General features: G+C 40.1%; 2 protein-coding genes across 5 annotated transcripts in view; one reads left to right on the forward strand and one right to left on the reverse strand.

Moving 5' to 3' along the window:
* Window positions 1-1683, forward strand: part of COG2 (component of oligomeric golgi complex 2) — a 70637-nt gene extending 68954 nt beyond the window's left edge. For all 3 annotated transcript variants that reach the window (XM_069064894.1, XM_069064893.1, XM_069064895.1), the window contains one exon: window positions 1050-1683. In XM_069064894.1, coding sequence (XP_068920995.1) covers window positions 1050-1151 — 102 coding nt within the window. In that variant the 3' untranslated portion in view covers window positions 1152-1683. The remainder of the gene's footprint in view (window positions 1-1049) is intronic.
* Window positions 1684-11139: 9456 nt separating this feature from the next.
* The window catches only part of AGT (angiotensinogen), a 50571-nt gene continuing 45199 nt past the window's right edge, over window positions 11140-16511 (reverse strand). For both annotated transcript variants that reach the window (XM_069064896.1, XM_069064897.1), the window contains exons 3-5: window positions 15727-15991; window positions 12871-13015; window positions 11140-11962 (exon numbers count right to left, since the gene is read on the reverse strand). In XM_069064896.1, coding sequence (XP_068920997.1) covers window positions 11777-11962; window positions 12871-13015; window positions 15727-15991 — 596 coding nt within the window. In that variant the 3' untranslated portion in view covers window positions 11140-11776. The remainder of the gene's footprint in view (window positions 11963-12870; window positions 13016-15726; window positions 15992-16511) is intronic.

A 16511-nucleotide genomic window follows, 5' to 3' on the forward strand; every position in this document is an offset into this window, starting at 1 on the left:
GGGGGGGGGAGGGAGAGTGTGGAAGTGAGGGGGGGAGGGCGTGTGGGGGGGGGGGTGGGGGGGGGAGAGGGGAGGCAAGGAGGGCTAAGTTTAAGGGGAAAGATCATGAGTTCTACATTTGACAGATTATTGTCCATAAAGTTTTAGCGCTTGAGGTTAACTTCCAGGTACCTAGAAAATTTCAAGAGCAACCCGGGGTTCCAGGTAGCTGAGGTTTTGCTATACGTACAGTACTGTAAAGGTTCTTAATCACAGGTATTGACCACATCTCTAAGGTAGGAAAACAAGTTTTTAGGTGTGTTTTACAGGGATGTGCAATTTATCTGTTTGTGAGTCCTGCAAAATATGTCATACATGTTGCTGCAAAGCTTTCACTCCAAACTAAAAGTAAATGATTTTCATCTTGATATTTGGTGCTGCATAGACTGAGGAAATAGATGCTTCACATATAACATAAGGGTAGCCTTTATACATAGGAACACTATCTAAAAGGAGACTTTTAGTTTAAAAATACATAAAAGTGGATTCAAAAATATTTTCTCCTAAAACCTTATATTTGCTATGCTACTTTTAATTGAATTCAGTACGTCAGTTTATTAAATGATGGTCACTATGCCCAATTGTTTTTAGGTAAATTCTCAGGTTGCCAAGAAATAAAAATTTAATGCATCCTAAAGACTCTTTTTAAAATCTTTCACTTTAGAATTTTTTATTTGCATGTTTCCCTTGGCATGAAAATGTTCTTTGCATAAAAGATGCAGAAAGGGACTTATTCTCCCCAGCAATTGGCTTCATTGATGGTGAGCTATACTTAAACACTGAACACCAGTTGGTGTGACTGCGTAGAATATTAAGTATTTTACTCATCAAGTAAATAAAATGTTTTCATATAGATATTATTTGCTCTGAAGGTGGTGAGGGTGGAAGAGGGAGTTGTTATCCAGGGCTTGAGGGAGCTATATTTTCAGATTTATGAGAACATAGAGGTCTCTCTTTTCTTCCTTTAATATAAAGAATGAGAATATAATAAATTTTTAAAACTTTTTCAGATGCAAAAGATGGGCCTGCAAACGAGCAACATAAAAAGCTTTACAGCTCTTTTAGAGCTTGTTGTAGCTGCCAAGGACCAGGCAATGGCAGAACAGCCATAAGCACTTTGGAATACCCCTGAAAAGGGAAACAGATTGTTGGGCCTCTTAAACCTGAAAGGTGGCACTGCTCCCTTACTTCCTCCCTTTGGAGCAATGAAGTCCTTCTGAATGCTTCTCCAGCAACAAGTCAGTGCATCACCTGTCTGCATGGCGGGGGCTTATTTCACAAGCAAAATAATCACAAAAGTTTTTTCTTCCATTGTATGGAAGACTGGTGGGAGGGGGTGGGGAGGAAGGGCATGGTTGTTTGTTGGAAAACTTTCTACTCTAGGTTACAAAGCAGATTATTTTTGTTGTAAATGTTAGTGTGGTAAAACTGATTTCTAAAATAGGATTAAAGCAAATATATCCACATATCTGCATGTATGTATATAAAAAGATGTTTTCTTGACTGTAGTTAGAAGAAAAAGGCTGTTGCAGTGAAGTCCTCATAGTTGACGGTATGGAAAGTCCCTTCTCTCCATGAAGTTAAATGACTGTAAATTATTGTGACTTTAAAAGAACAGACATTAAAGTAGTGGTTCTCTGCTCTTATGCTCGTTATTTATGAACTGTGTTTCTGATAGGGTTGCACATTATTCTGACATTTGTTAGGAGTCAGTACCAGTGGATATGAACTTATTTTTATTTCCTAAAGAACAAAGCCAGTTCCCTGTTCATCATACATCACTACTGCTCATTTTCCTTAATATATTAAAAAAACTTGACTGTCAGGAATGTGAGAAATCAAAATAACCAAGATGTATTTTGGCACAATTTTGTAGAAAGGCAGCAAAATTGGCCCATTCTTATTTTGGGAGAAAAAGAAGGGGAGAATAGTAAGGGGAGAGTCAATGACTAGGGTGTAGGGGGATGATGAAAGTGCAGCACATTGGAGCTGAGCAGCTGACCCTCTCAGAGTTATGAAGTTTCACTTCAATAACAGTCTGATCCTAAAAGAGGAGAAAGGTAGAAGTAGGGGAAAGGGGGATGGGAGAGGGTATACCACAACTATATACTCACCATTCTTGATGGACCTACTCTAATAATTTCAAATCTTTGTTGTACTTAACTCCCTTCCCAAGTCTACAGGGATAGCTGTGATATACTAACACTCATTTTTAGTGTAGGATTGCTTATCCCTTCTATAGATAATTTCCATACTACCAAAGTATAGAGAAAGGAGATGTGCAGGGAATCACAAAGGAGAGTAGAATGAATGTGTCAGCCTATTCTACTTTTCCATTAGTACAGATAATTGAGTTGATGGTAGTGGATTAAAAACATTTTGTAAATAGGACGTGTGTCTTACTTTAACTTTCTGTTTTCCACAGCATTTAGCCCAGTGGTTGGCACATAGTAACTTTAATAATTGATGTCTTTTGAATGAATGAATGGATTAATAAGCATTTATTAAGACCTACTATAAGCCATACACTAGTGATACAAAAACATAAGTGGAGACAATCGATCCCTGTCCTCAAGATTATTACATTCTAACAGGGGAAAACACATATTAGGGAATGATGACCAGGGAGAGAGGCATTTTGGTCTGCAAAATTACAGGAATCACCATGGAACCATAGAAGAGTAGATTGACACACCTTTTCTGGTAGTTATAATATTGATTTGAATATAATTCCAGAACTAGAAGTTATTAGAGGGGAGATATATATCTGAGACAGTAAAACTACTGGCAAGAAGATAGTGGCCAAGTCAAGTGAACCATGAGCAGAGCTGCCAGCCTGCTGTAGAAGGACACACAAGAAGCTCTTACCAGTCAGGACCTCAGGCCACAGAATAGGCATTTCAAATCTGAAAAGATGAAGTCTTCCAGGGCATGGGCTCTAATTCAGATATCAGGACCACTATCGAGATGGAGAAAAGAAAAATAACTTAATTCTTCAGTCTTTATAATAGGTAGTTAGATAAGCTCTGCAAATGCAGGAATTGTGTTCTATACTTTTGTATCTTATGCATTGTTAGAAGGGACCACAGGGATTGTTCAAACCATGGGTTCATAAACTTTTTTGTGTATATCATGAAGTCCTTTGACAGGTAAAGTAAAGCTTATGGACCCCTTCTCAGAATAATGTTGTAAAGGCATAAAATATTTCCTTCTTTTCTAAGGAAACCAGTTAAATAAGTTATATACAGTTACCAGAATTTCAAAAAAGCAAGTTTACAAACCCCAGTTTAAGAACACCCAATCTAATCTAAATCTCTCATTTTACAAGTGAGGAAAATGAGGTCCAGACAGATTGAGTGACTTTTCCAGTTGGTCATACAGCCACACAGAGGCAGTGATAACTAGAAACTGAGTTGCTTAAGTCCCCAGGCCCATTGTTCTTGTCTCTATACCACATTGCCATCTAACATAGCTTCTAACACAAAGCCTTATATACAATGTCTGCTTAATAAATGTTAAATAAAGAAGACCTGCTGCATAGTGGGTTTTGTTAGGGACCATTTTTAAATAGACTTTAATCTCAAAGCTGTGAAAAATATTCATGCTCTTTTTTTTCTTTTCCAAAATGAGGAATAAATTGAGTACATTTATCTGCTTGCATCATCATGGGCCTAAACTCTTGCCAGTTTGGTAAGCACAGTATCCCTAGATTGTATTTTATTATTTTTAAAAATGCCACAGTACCTCCTCCTTTATTAAAGTTAGTCTTGGCCAGTATATGTATTAGTGTCATTATCCTTTATATTTTAAGACAAGATTAGTAAATGATGTTGAATTCTCTAGATGTTTAGGTGAGGGTGAAGGGTGATCAGGAGACTTTTGCCATTGCACCAGTGAAAAATGATATACATGGAGTTGTAGGGGCAGTACTGGAGCACAAATGCTTAGGCATCTCAGACAAAGGTTTAGTCCTACCCTGACCCAGTTACATGACTTGACATGGTAAGTGTAAGCTCCACATGGAGTATGTCATTGGTAATTCTCATCCCCTACTGTCTTGGAATATGACTACCATATGTGACTTCAGTATAGTCCCTGGTACCCAGACCTTTGGCCTGCATTCTCTGCCACCACCACCATCTCCCCAATTCCCAGCATTTAGAGAAGAAATACCATTCTCCATCATAGGAAAGTAGAGGTTCCAACCAAATGTTACTTAAGCTAGCAAATAGGCTTCTTCCTTAATTCCAGTGATTCAGAGTCATCTAGTGTGAAATCCCCCCTTCTTCTGTTGCCTTTCCACATACTCTCATCCCTGTACAGCCCAATTATACCACCCCCATTCCTCTGTTCCTTTCTTTTCCATTGTGTCCCATGAAAAATCCCATTTAGTCCCTAATAAATTTCTCTTTATTTTCTATTTCTTATTACACTCCATCTTATTCTCACAGGAAATTTGCTTCTTTTGGAAGACTTTGAATCACTGGCCGGCCTTCCTGAGTGCTAATTCCTTATTTACCCATTTTTCACAGGCATATACTTCCTTTTTAACTTATCCATTTATACTGAACATATTGTTGAATTTAATAACCAACATAGATTAATTCTGCACAAATCTGTTTACCTCAGTTTCTTCAAATGCAAAATGTGGATAATAAGGATGCACCTGCCTTACAGGGTTGTGATGAGGATCAAATGATATATTTATAAAAAATTCTTAGCACTGTGCCTGGCACATTGCAAGTACTAGATAAATGCTTATTCCTTTCACTATGATTCTGTGACACTAGCCTCTTCAACTTTTCTTCAAACAATTTATTTCTTATTTCCCAGTTCTCCATTTTCACTGTCCTCCATGCCTAGAATTCTCTCTTTCCTTGTCCCCTCCTCCTGACTTCCCTGGCTTTCTTCAAATCTCAGTGAAAATTCCGCCTTCTTCAAGAAACCTTTCTCAGTTGAAATTATTTCCCAGCGTATGTACTGATTGCACACATTTGCTTGCATTTTGCCTCCCCCATTAGACTGTGAGCTCTTTGAAGGGAGTGGTGGTTTTTGCCTTCCTTTATCTCCAGAACTTAGCACAGTGCCCCACACAGTACAGACACTTAATAAATGCTGCTTGGCTTGTTGATTACCTGTTTTCCCAAATGCTGACTTCCAAAGTAGGTAATAGTAATTTCCTCCAACTCCTAAATCTAAGTCTACTTGCATTTAAGTAGTAAATTCCCGATGCCTGGAATGCACTCACTGCCTCCCTCTGTTTTCTTCTCAGAATTTTTGTTTCTAGTCTCACTTCAGATGCCTCCTGATCTACAAAGTCTTCCCTGACTTCCATGTTTGCCTTGCCCTGTTTATTTTTGTGTCATATCCTCTCCAGCAGAATGTCAGCTTCCTGAAGGCAATAACTGGCTTTTGTTGTTAATGTTTTGTTGTTTGTGTGTTTGCATAAGCACATGCTGAGTTTGTGTCCAGGGTGAATAACTTTTTTCAAATTAAGTTTAATTGAATTGGATTGCTTTTTACTACTTGGAATAGAGCCTGTCGCTGCATCTCAGCCCATAGCACTAACTGGCATCTTGAAGAATTTTTTGCTCACAGCCACCTCATGCCAGAGAATTGCCTGGCAGATAGCTACTATTTCTGAATGGCCTGAAGCAAGACTGTGCATGGAAGCTGTGTTTCCATGTGTCCTTTAAAGCATTTCTTCTACCTCTTTGCTCAGTTTTCCCACTTTGCCACCAGAGATTGTTTAGGTCTCCTGCTATCTTCCTTTCTTCGTGCATAGTTTGCTTGTTGATTTACACAGTCTCCTCTTCACTGAAGACAGACAGTAGTGTTCTACCTAACTACTTCCAGGTAAGCAGTGTGACATTGAGGGAGGCCTTCCTTATTTAATAATTTCTTGAAAGGACTATGCCTAAGTCAGCTATTGTACCTGGAATGTAACTCTTTCCCTAATCCCTCTCCCTCTATCCCCAAGAAAAGAATGGCTTACTCTGAGAAAGCATGCTGTTGTGGCCGGGCTTATATATTACAGGATACATAGTTGGGGAGCAAAAATGGGGCACTAGTTCATGGAGGTCAGAAGATCACATGGGTCACGCCTTCACACTTTAGGTTATCTCATAAAAATGAGATATTTTTGCTTTCAAATTATCTTACATAGTGGTTTGTAAACCCCTTCAGTCTACTGACTACTTATAGGACCCAAAAGGGCCCCTTAATAACACTTTGCATTTGTCTGACTCTTTGCAATTTCCAAAGCCCTTTCATAGACATCATTGCATTGGATCTTTACGACATCATGGCAAGATAACTACATAATACAACAGGTATTATAACCCAGATTTTACAGATGAGAAACCCAAAGTGACTTGTCCACAGTCCCATGCCGTCTGCTGATTTCTAGCTCACTGCTTTTGATGTTTGTGTTACATTGGACTGAATAAAGTCATTTGCCAGCCTTCCAGAATTATGTATTTTGTTCATTTTGTGTGCATGTACAAGAGGGAGGAGAACCAGTGCATACTTGGAACTGACTTAGAAATAATATTTTGTTTGTCATTACCAGAGTGGCAAAAAACAGTGACAGGCAAAGCAAATGGAGCTCTGTCCAGGGTCTAGGATATAAGTTCCTGACACTTCCTCCTTTGCCTTGGTTCATAGGCAGTTTAGCTACTGGCATCAGACATAAAATGCAGATCCTCAATGGTACCAACCTCCTAATTCCCAAACCACTTGTCTCACATGAATGAGTGAGTATTCTTCCTGCATGGCCTTAACTGCTATTCTGAATCTCTTTAAGACTGTTTTCCCACTCACCTGTTCAAGCAAATGTCTTCAAAAGGTATTCCTGTTTATACAAATCTCAAAGCAAAGGTTTTGGGATACAATGCCCTCCGAAACGTACAACAGTTGGTATCTGTATTAAAGATAGCTTCCATAAAGATTCTTCTTCAGCGTTTACAGCCCTATTCACCTTGACATTTTGCAAAAGAACAGTTACAAGAAGGGGAACCATCTTAAGTTGTAAAACTCATTTTCACTATAATGCACTCTTTGCTGTGGCTTCCAGAAAACCTTAGACAAGTCACAGATTTCTACTCAAAAGAAAACAAAACCAAAAAAATTCCTTTTGGCCACCTAACTCCGAACATCCAAAGCCAGCAGAGGGAAAGATGTCCAGAATAGCTTCAAAAGTTTCGACTTTTTAATAGCTCAAAAGCTTTATCATCCATCTTCCTAAGACACCTTTGCAAGAGAGGTTTACCATAGCAACTTAGAGAAAAGGGAATCAAAGGAGTACAGAGCACAGGGAGGGGAAGCTAAGAACTTGGCATACAAACTAAGGAACTCTCACCTACTACAAGCTCTTTCCCACCCTGGCAACACTGGTCCCTAACTAGGAAGCAAATGACTCTTGCTTCCCTGATGAGACCTAGTCGTCTCTTGCAGCAAGGAAGGATCCTCTGCCCTAGCTGGTGGCCTACTGCCTTTCATATATTTTGATATCCCAGGCATCTCAGAGGCAAGGGAGATCACTACCACACCTCTTCCAACTCCTGTCCTCTTAGGAAAGAAGGGGAAAGACATGAAGAGATTAGGCTGGGGGTGGAGAAATATTGACTGAGCAGTAAGGGGCATAAACCAGACTCCTTCAGAGAAGGGCACTTCTTCCTCTGGAAAGACTTTACCCCACCATGAACAATTCACAGTAAAGTTCCCATGACACAATGATGGAGAAAGAAGGCTGGCGTACCTCAAAAATGGGATCCCAAGACAGTCCTAAATCCAAGGTAAGTTTCACCCTCTGTTCTGTCTCTACCCTTATCCCTTTACAGGGCTATCTTGTTATCCTCCCAGCTTCCCCACCCAACCCTTTCCCTAGCTACCAGAGTTGTGTTACAATATGGAGATGATTACTTAGTCTTGATCGTAACAAGAAAGCATAAGGTATTTTTTCTCTTTCCTTGGAAGTTTTGTAGTAACCTAGTCTGTACTGAAGACCCAGTAACACGAAAGGCCCCAAGACTCAGGAAACTGCAGTGATGAGTTTCACAACCATAATTTTGCTTTTCCTCCCTATTTCCCTCCCCAGTGAGACCTTTGAAAGATAGAAATAGGGGAAAAGGGAGGTTCTTATTCTTTACCTTTAAGGTGAGGAAGGATGAATTACCCATGTAGTGATTGCTAGGATGGGGGTTATTTCTAAAAAAAAAAAATAGCTATCATCTCTCCCCCAGAAAATTAGGGACAGGTAGGTGATTCGGTGAGTAGTGTTAGACTTGGAGTCAGGAAGACCTGAGTTCCATTACTGGCTTACCAGGATCCCTTGTGATCCCAGGAAAATCACTTAACCTTGCTTCCTGCCTCAGTTTCCTCATCTGTAAAATGGAGGTAATAATGGCACCTATCTCACAGGGTTCTTATGAAGGTAAATGAGTTCAATGTAAGGTGCTTTGTGTGAAAGGACCATTGTTTACCAAGGTTCCCCACTTCTCCTACAATATAGGTTAGACTTGTTTTCTCCTGAAGGGTGATCCAAGATGTCCCTAGAAATTGATTGGCCCAAGACCCATGGCTTAATCTGTGCCTACCTTAATTGATTGACACAGCTACCTGGTCACCTAAAGGCATTAAAAGACACATCTATGTGGAGTTGGGGTCCTTCAAATTCTGTGGATATGCCTGAGTTTCCACACTTTACCCTGTTAACCACATGGAAGCAAGGGATTCGCTTCCAGCATTTCCCTAAATGAAGTCCTGCGGTACCTTTTTTACATATCGGTTCTCTGCTGTCAAGTAAACCTTTTGTTAATTCCTACTGAATGACCAACAAGTGCCTCATTTATCCCCAAAATAGAACTTGAACTAACAATGACCTGGTCTGAGGGAGGCCTGCCCCTAACGCTTTGCAAACCTTAAAGGACAATTTAAATGTTAGCTATTATTACTTTTACTGTATTCTCCACCAAGCAGTGATTGGCTCTTGGAATTCACACTGCCTTAATCACCTGAAGAAAATTGAAGATAGAAGAGATATTTCCTAGGGCTCTGGGGGGACCTCTCAAGTGTCATTGCTAACACTGAATGAAAAGAACTCAGCGATTTCATTGCATTATTCACCTTTAAAATGTAGAACAACCATGAAAATAGATCAACTCAGAGAAGGGGCAGCTAGGTGGTGCAGTGGAGGGTGAACGGGAGCTAGGTGGAGCATGGACCTGGAGTCAGGAAGACCCGACTTAAAATATGGCCTCAGACACAAGCTGTGTGACCCTGGGCAAGTTAGCCCTATTTGTCTCAGTTTTCTCATCTGGAAAATGAGCTGGAAAAGGAAATGGCAAGCCACTACACGAACTTTGCCAAGAAAACCCCAAATGGGGTCATGAAGAGTTGGATACCGCTGAAAAATGACTGAACAACATTGGTCAGAGGTATTGCAGCCTATTGAAAAGGGAGTCAATTTCATAGTCAGGAAGATTGTCAAGTCCAGCCCCTGACCATGCTGGCTGACCATCACATTAGTTAACCTCTTGGTTTCCCCAGCCATCTCTCTAAGATTATAAATTACCATGATAGTGTTGATCTGCTTTCACAAAGAGTTTCCTCACTGGCAGTTCCCTTTGTCAATTAAGCCACTTGTCCCATCCCATATGTCACGTAGATGACAGTGATATTTAAAGCCATAGTTTCTGTTAGTGAAGTGAAGGAAAACTAATTTCTCCAAGTATGGTATAGTGGAAGGAAAGCTAAAATTGGGGTGTGTGACTGTGAATGAGTCACAGTCTTTCAGAGCCTTAGATTTCTTACCTATAAAATAGCCCTGGCCTCCCACTATTGTTGGGAAGATCAAATGAGATAATTTAAGTAAAGAACTTTTTAGATCTTACAGAATTAGGAGTTATGGGGCAGCCAGGTGGTGCAGTGAGTAAGAGCACCAGCCCCAGAGTCGGGATGACCTGGGATCTAATCCAGGCTCAGATACTTAGCACTCACCCAGAAACACCTGGCCGTGTAACCTTGAGCAAGTTACTTAACCCCAATTGCTTTTAAAGAAAAAAAAAATTAAAAAAAAAGAATTGGGAGTTATTCCATTCACACATGGAGATCTCGTGTGGCAGTATGTTGCATAAGCTCCATGTTTTAGGAATTACATGACCTCTTAAATGTTCATCTCAAATGTTAGTGAAATGTGTGTTCAGAATTTTAAAAAGCAAACTTATAGGTGGCTAGAAGAAGAAAAATGTATTTTGATGTGATTGAGGGACAATTTAATTTCTTTTCATAAATCCTGAATTTAAATTGCTTCAAGATTTTCAGTCCTATGGATACAACAGAAAATCTATAGCATATATATCCTCTGATGACAATAGTGGGAATGCACACCTTTCCTTCTTAAAATGTATAAGGTATGAGGTCCCAGGATCTCCTCTAATGTGGCCATTTGCAGGCTCAGTCAGTTATAAAGGGTGGTTATAAGAGACCCAGAATATTCTGGTACCAACCATGAAATTTAACATCACTTGCTTAGTTACAGCCATTCTTAGAGCCTGCTGGGCTCCTGAAGCTGGATGGGGGCATCTAGAACAGCCAGGCCTGTCCCCACCCTGCAGGAGCTTAAACAGAGACAGAACATCTAGAAAGCATCTTGTAAATATTTATTTGTGAATGCTTTGTCCTTCCAGCTTTTGCTATGTATTGATGGTAACATCTCCCATGTAAAATACAAGTGACAGTCTTTAAATGTCAATACTCCCAACACCTGACTGTCCAATTAATAGATCTTGCTGTGTTGTAGTTCCTGAAATCTCATTCCTTTTTCACTTTTCAAGTACAATGTGAAATGAAATACTTCCCACAAACACAAATTCAGCTTTATGTCAGCCATTACTGTCTAAACATGGAAGGGAACTGACATACATTGCTGAAAAAGGTTCCTAGAGTCTGGTTAGGTACCAGAGAGAGGCCATTCACAGATATTCCCTACAAAATAATTTTAAAAGACCATAGAGCACCTTTGTTTATACATACATACGTAACAAGACACTGTACTAGCCCATTGTTTATCTGGGCTGCTTTTAAGTGAAAGGTGAAGCATTTTTTTCAATAAAGCAAAGCTTATTTATTAGTAGCATAAAATAAAATCACCAGTGGCATTGTGTTTCCATGCATGCATGCATGGATTTCCCTATGATTTTCTAGCGTACCTACCTATCCCAACTTTTTTTGTTTTTAAATAAAGAGTCTTTTGTTCAGACCACATCTTAGTTGCTTTCACAAATGTTAAATGAGGTGGGTCTGAATACAGGCAGCAAGCAATTCTATTTTAATTCTAAGACCAAAGTTTTCTTCTTCACTAAAAATGCATCTTTTTTCATTTTCCAAACATGCTTCTCAAATTCTCGCTAAAACCAGCAAATCCATGGTACACGCTGGATCTTAAAAAGGAATCTTGTTGAAGCTTATTTATGCCATCACAAGTTCATGCTACTAATTATCCTATTTACTAAGGAGAAAGGTCTTCCCACTAGCTCACAGTTGAATAATTAGAAGAAAAAGTGGAAATTGGTGACAATTTAATGTTTGTGCCATCTGCTTCTGTTTTGAGTTGTTAGCATTAACTTGACACAGCCCTGAAGAAGGCAGGGGAATAACATTTTAAATCTTCCTGAAGCTTAGGGTTATCCTCTAATTCACCCTTCTCTGTCGTGGGGGAGTGTGGGGTTCTGGGGTCTCAAACATTCAGTGGGTTTGTCACATAACTTAAGAAACAGAAGGCTTTTGATTCTTGTTCATAAACAGCAAACAGGAACGGACTGTTTAGTTTCACTTCCAGGGGGACGGCTTCACTGTTCTTTTGGAAAAGATCTTCTTGACCTCCCTGACTCTCTTTCAGTTCAAAAAGAACTGTATTCATCACCTATAAGACAGCAACACACACACATTTCATTTTACTCAAGAGATAGAGATTTACCAGGTTGTATTCAGGTTGTGTTCCCAGGGGTAGAACCCATCCCAGTTAACAGAAGAATTGGGAAATAAACACATATCTAATTAATCACCATTCTACCTCATGTGTTGCCTACCCCTGTTAGAATGTAAGCCCACTGTCTGACACATAGTAGGTGCTTAATAAATGCTTTGTCATTTATTCAGTGTTTTTGGCATTAAATACTTTGTGTATAGAAGGCATGTTTTCTCAGAAGCACATTTTCTTTACCCTTCCAGTATAGTGTTGCCCACAGAATGTGTTTACATGGATTATTTGCTGGGATGTGTGTGTGTGTGTGCATGTGCACGTGTATGCATGTGCGTGAATCTTTCTGAAAGTGGACATAATAGAGTTCTTTTTGTGTATGGATTGAACTAAATGCTGAGTTCCCTTCTACCTCTCATATTCTGTGTTGGTGTAAATGTCTACGTAAATGTGAACATGTGTGGTTGTGTTGATGTGAATGTCTATGCACATGCAGAGTTGAAGATAGTATGTACAAAAAGGCTCAACAGAGGCTAAGGCAGGCTGGACAGGGCCGTGGGAAGTAGCCACAACAGGAATTTGAGTTAATGGATATTAGAATAGTTTGACCTTGACTATGCTTTCCATGCCATGCTCCAGGCAGGAGCTGCTCACTTTCTTCCCTGTCCTGACACACACCTCCCCTTACCTTCCCATATCTTTTCTTCCCTCCGCTTTCTTTCCCTTGGCCCCTCTGCATCTCCCTGTTTCCATACTCCATTCTCACCATGCATCTCCATGAACCCATTTGCTCATGACTAAGGGCAGTAAAGGCAAGGAGGGTGGCCTGAACAGACTTTAAATTGCCATACTTTTCCAACTTTGAGATTCGTAGCACTTATTTTGCTCAGCTTTGCCTCCTCTCCAAGCAATTCAGGCAGCTTGGTGTAGGTAAACAGGTGCTGCACATCATAGGTACTCTCCTGTACCAGCTTTGGCAAGGTCAACTGGATTTTCCTAGAAGATTAAAAAGACAGAGGAATTGTAAAGCCTTGGCTTCCAAGATCAATCTAACACTCGAGACATGAAGAAGGACCCAGAGAGCCCAAGGATACTGAAGCTGATGGTTTAGTGAACCCCATGGACCTACAGAACACTTCACTTCAGGACAATTGATGTTTTCTGTGTTCTGAAGAGCAGAACATATTCTAGTATAATCTAAATTACCCTTCCATGTTCTTAGAGGCAAATGAAATCATTCATGTTTTACTAGTTGCCCATTAATTAAATATATCCTCATGCCCTAGAGCATCCCAAGGCTGGGTTGAGAGACATAGGAGAGGGGAAGGAGTGAGTCACAAAGAACACCACAAGGAATAATAAATACAGTGGCCATATGTCCTCAGAGGACTAATGGTGAGTAGAAGTGGTGACCTAGAGACACAGAATGAGGCATACATTTTTAGGCTAGACAGATGAGTTCATTTGTTTGTTTGTATCTGTTTCAGGAGTTATATTGGTGGGGGGAGAGTAGGAGGAAGTCAGGTGTTATGCATTTTAACCCTCAGGAGACTGGAAATAAAGACACATTCTCCTAATTATACTTTTGGTTAACAGTCTTAAAATAGCTGTGCTCCAAAGCTTAAAGAACCCATAAAATCTTTATTAAAGTTAAATATCATTAGAAAAAAAACAATGTTTTGTACAAGGAAAAACATGAACCCAGTATACTAATTTCATATCAGTATCAGCATAAGTAAGAGTTATTGTTTTATGTTTTGATGATTTTTCAAGGTCAATATTTTTCTTGCTAATAATTTCACTGCCCACTGTAATGATGACAGACTGGAGAGTTTGCTATTTTTATAAGAAATTTCTCTCATAGAAAGGATAGATATATTGGGATGATGATTTTCATGCTAGATTTTTAACCATAATCAGTTCTCAATGTGGAGAGCTATTAGCCCCAGAGTTGCCAATAAATGAGGGTTTTTTTTTAATTGTCTCTCAAAATCTGAGAAGACTTTCACTTTAAAAAAAAAAAAGCAAGACGAGGCCATCTTAATAGCCATCTACAACTTAAAACTTTAATTGTATATGAAGAAAGTTGAGTTAAAATGAGACTATGTATGTGATAAAAGTAAAATATACTGATTATATATAACTAAACAAATTGACTTTTAAAAAGAACCATGATGTTAAAAAAGGAGGAAAGCAGGGAGGAAGAAGAACATTAATACTCCACACCAAAAACAAAAACAGAAAACCTGTAAGACATGACTGATAGCACTATTAGTGGAAACTAAGATGTTCAGTGTATACCTCCAACCTGTGAATTTTACTTTAAGGAGGACCAATATGTCCATTTACTAAAATGTCCTTTTAGTGCCTTTGATGGAGGGATGCAGTCTGATTATACTGAGCCCCTGCCTCCCAGAAGGAGGAGGGGAAACATGAGGTCCTGACACCCACAGCATTCTGTCCACCCCTGTCCTCATCCTCTCCTCATTTACTCATGACTGGAATATTCAGAGGTAGCTGGTGTCTGCTTCACATAGATTGGCACAAGTGTGTAAGTGGTTAAGGCTGCAGCTTTGTCTATCTCAGGATAAAACCCCATGGACCTTAACAGCCCCAGTCTACTCAGAATCAGCCTGAAAAGCTCTGGGCAAGACTGGAGCTTCTCACATGAGCTACTTTGTCTTTCAGAACCAGAACCAATATCTAGACCCAAGGGGTAGTGAAGCAGAGAGGGTACATGCATCCTTTGATATCCTTTGTTCACTATAGATGTTCATATACTATTGATAAATTCCATTGTTAGAATAACTAATGTGAAGCTGTCTCAAATCAGACTGGTAAGCTGAGTCAGAAACCAAGACAGAATGAACCACCAATCTGATGTTCTTACTGAGGCTGAACTGAACTGTTTCTACCATAATAGGAGAAGGTAATGAATTATCATCACAATAGTTAAAGCAAATAAAACAAGCAAAGCCATCCAGTGGTCCAGGTAAGTTAGTTAATTAGCTACTCTCTGATTCAGGACTCTGGAGAATTCTACAGTGCTCCAGAGGAGTCCTACATCAAACCTCCTCTCCTCCTAGAGTGAAATGAAATTTGCTGGGACCTGATTGTTCTCTTGTGGTCTTTTAGACTGGGAACTGACCTAGCCTGGAAGCAGACACTATTGTCTCACTCCCACTTCCACTGCCTTTGAAAAACACCCTACCAATGTGTAATTCCTCAAAGCAACTGACTCCAGCTTTGGGATGACCCTGTGGATATCCTGGAATGTGGGCAGGAAGACCCCCATCATGTCACTATGAAAATGGGAGAATGGAGTAGGGCTTGTGGTCTAGGGACAAAGGGGATAGGAATTGTTTCCCAACTTCTCACCTCAAAATAGGGATACAGAGCAGAAAGCACTTTCAATGATAGGCCATCCTGGAGTGTGTAGCAGAATTGAAAGAATAAACCTATATGAATAAAGATCTGAACTGTTATTTCTTCCTATTCCTCTCCACCTCCATCTGTGGGGAGAAGTAGCTATACCTACCTCCAGGGAATTCAGAAATTGACTCAATGCAACAACATCCTCTTTGTCCTAACAAACCTCTATCCTTGGGTTTTTGGTGTTGCCTCCCGCCCTGATGTGATAGATGGAGAGACTGATGCTCAGAATAAGTCATACAAGATATTACCAGAGCCCCAGCCACCAGTCATACCTGGGAGACAGATTTTTCATCCAACTTGAAAAGTCTTGGCCAAAAGCAATATCCTCAGTTCTCTTTAGGTCACCATTTTGAGGCTTAATCAGTAGGAGGAAGGCATTCTCATTAAATGGCACTTGAATCACAGAGAAGTTGTTTTTTATGTCATTCAAGTATAGGAAGATGCCCGTCCCTGAAAGCATTGGCACAGATATCCTGGTGGTAGTGTTCATCCAGAACACCTGGGGCTCCGCCAGCTGAGAGAGTCCCTTTATTGCTCCTGAAAAATCCAAAGCGTAAATGAGAAGAAAGGGTCAACAGCAGGTCCAGGTAGCTCTTGGAAAGGCCACAGCAAAAGAAATCCAAACACTGACAAGTCTAGTTCTGTAAAGGAAGAGTTGACAATGGAAGAAAACTGGGGAAAAGGAGGAAAAGAGAGAAGATGGGGAGTGAGCAGAAGAGAGTAAGGAAAGAGGCGGTGGGAGCAAGGAGAGGAGAGAAGAAGAGAGATAAAAATACAAAATTAAGTCAATCCTGTCCTCAAGAAGCTTACTTCTAATAGAGGGAGATAGTCCACATAGGGATGTGGGGGCCAGGTAAGAATGGAGACCATAGGGGCAGCCAGGTGGCACAGTAAGAGCACCAGCCCTGGCATCGGGAGACCCGGGATCGGTTCCGGCCTCAGATACTTGGCACCCACACAAAATAAGTGGCCGTGTAACCTTGAGCAAGTTACTTAACCTCAATTGCTTAAAAAAAATGGAGACCATCAAAAACACCAAACCATCTCTTCTAATATC

Source organism: Petaurus breviceps, unplaced genomic scaffold, assembly GCF_028583685.1.
Source record: "Petaurus breviceps papuanus isolate PSGF00001 unplaced genomic scaffold, PetGlider_PUasm1.0 90650, whole genome shotgun sequence".
NCBI classification, from domain to species: Eukaryota; Metazoa; Chordata; class Mammalia; order Diprotodontia; family Petauridae; genus Petaurus; species Petaurus breviceps.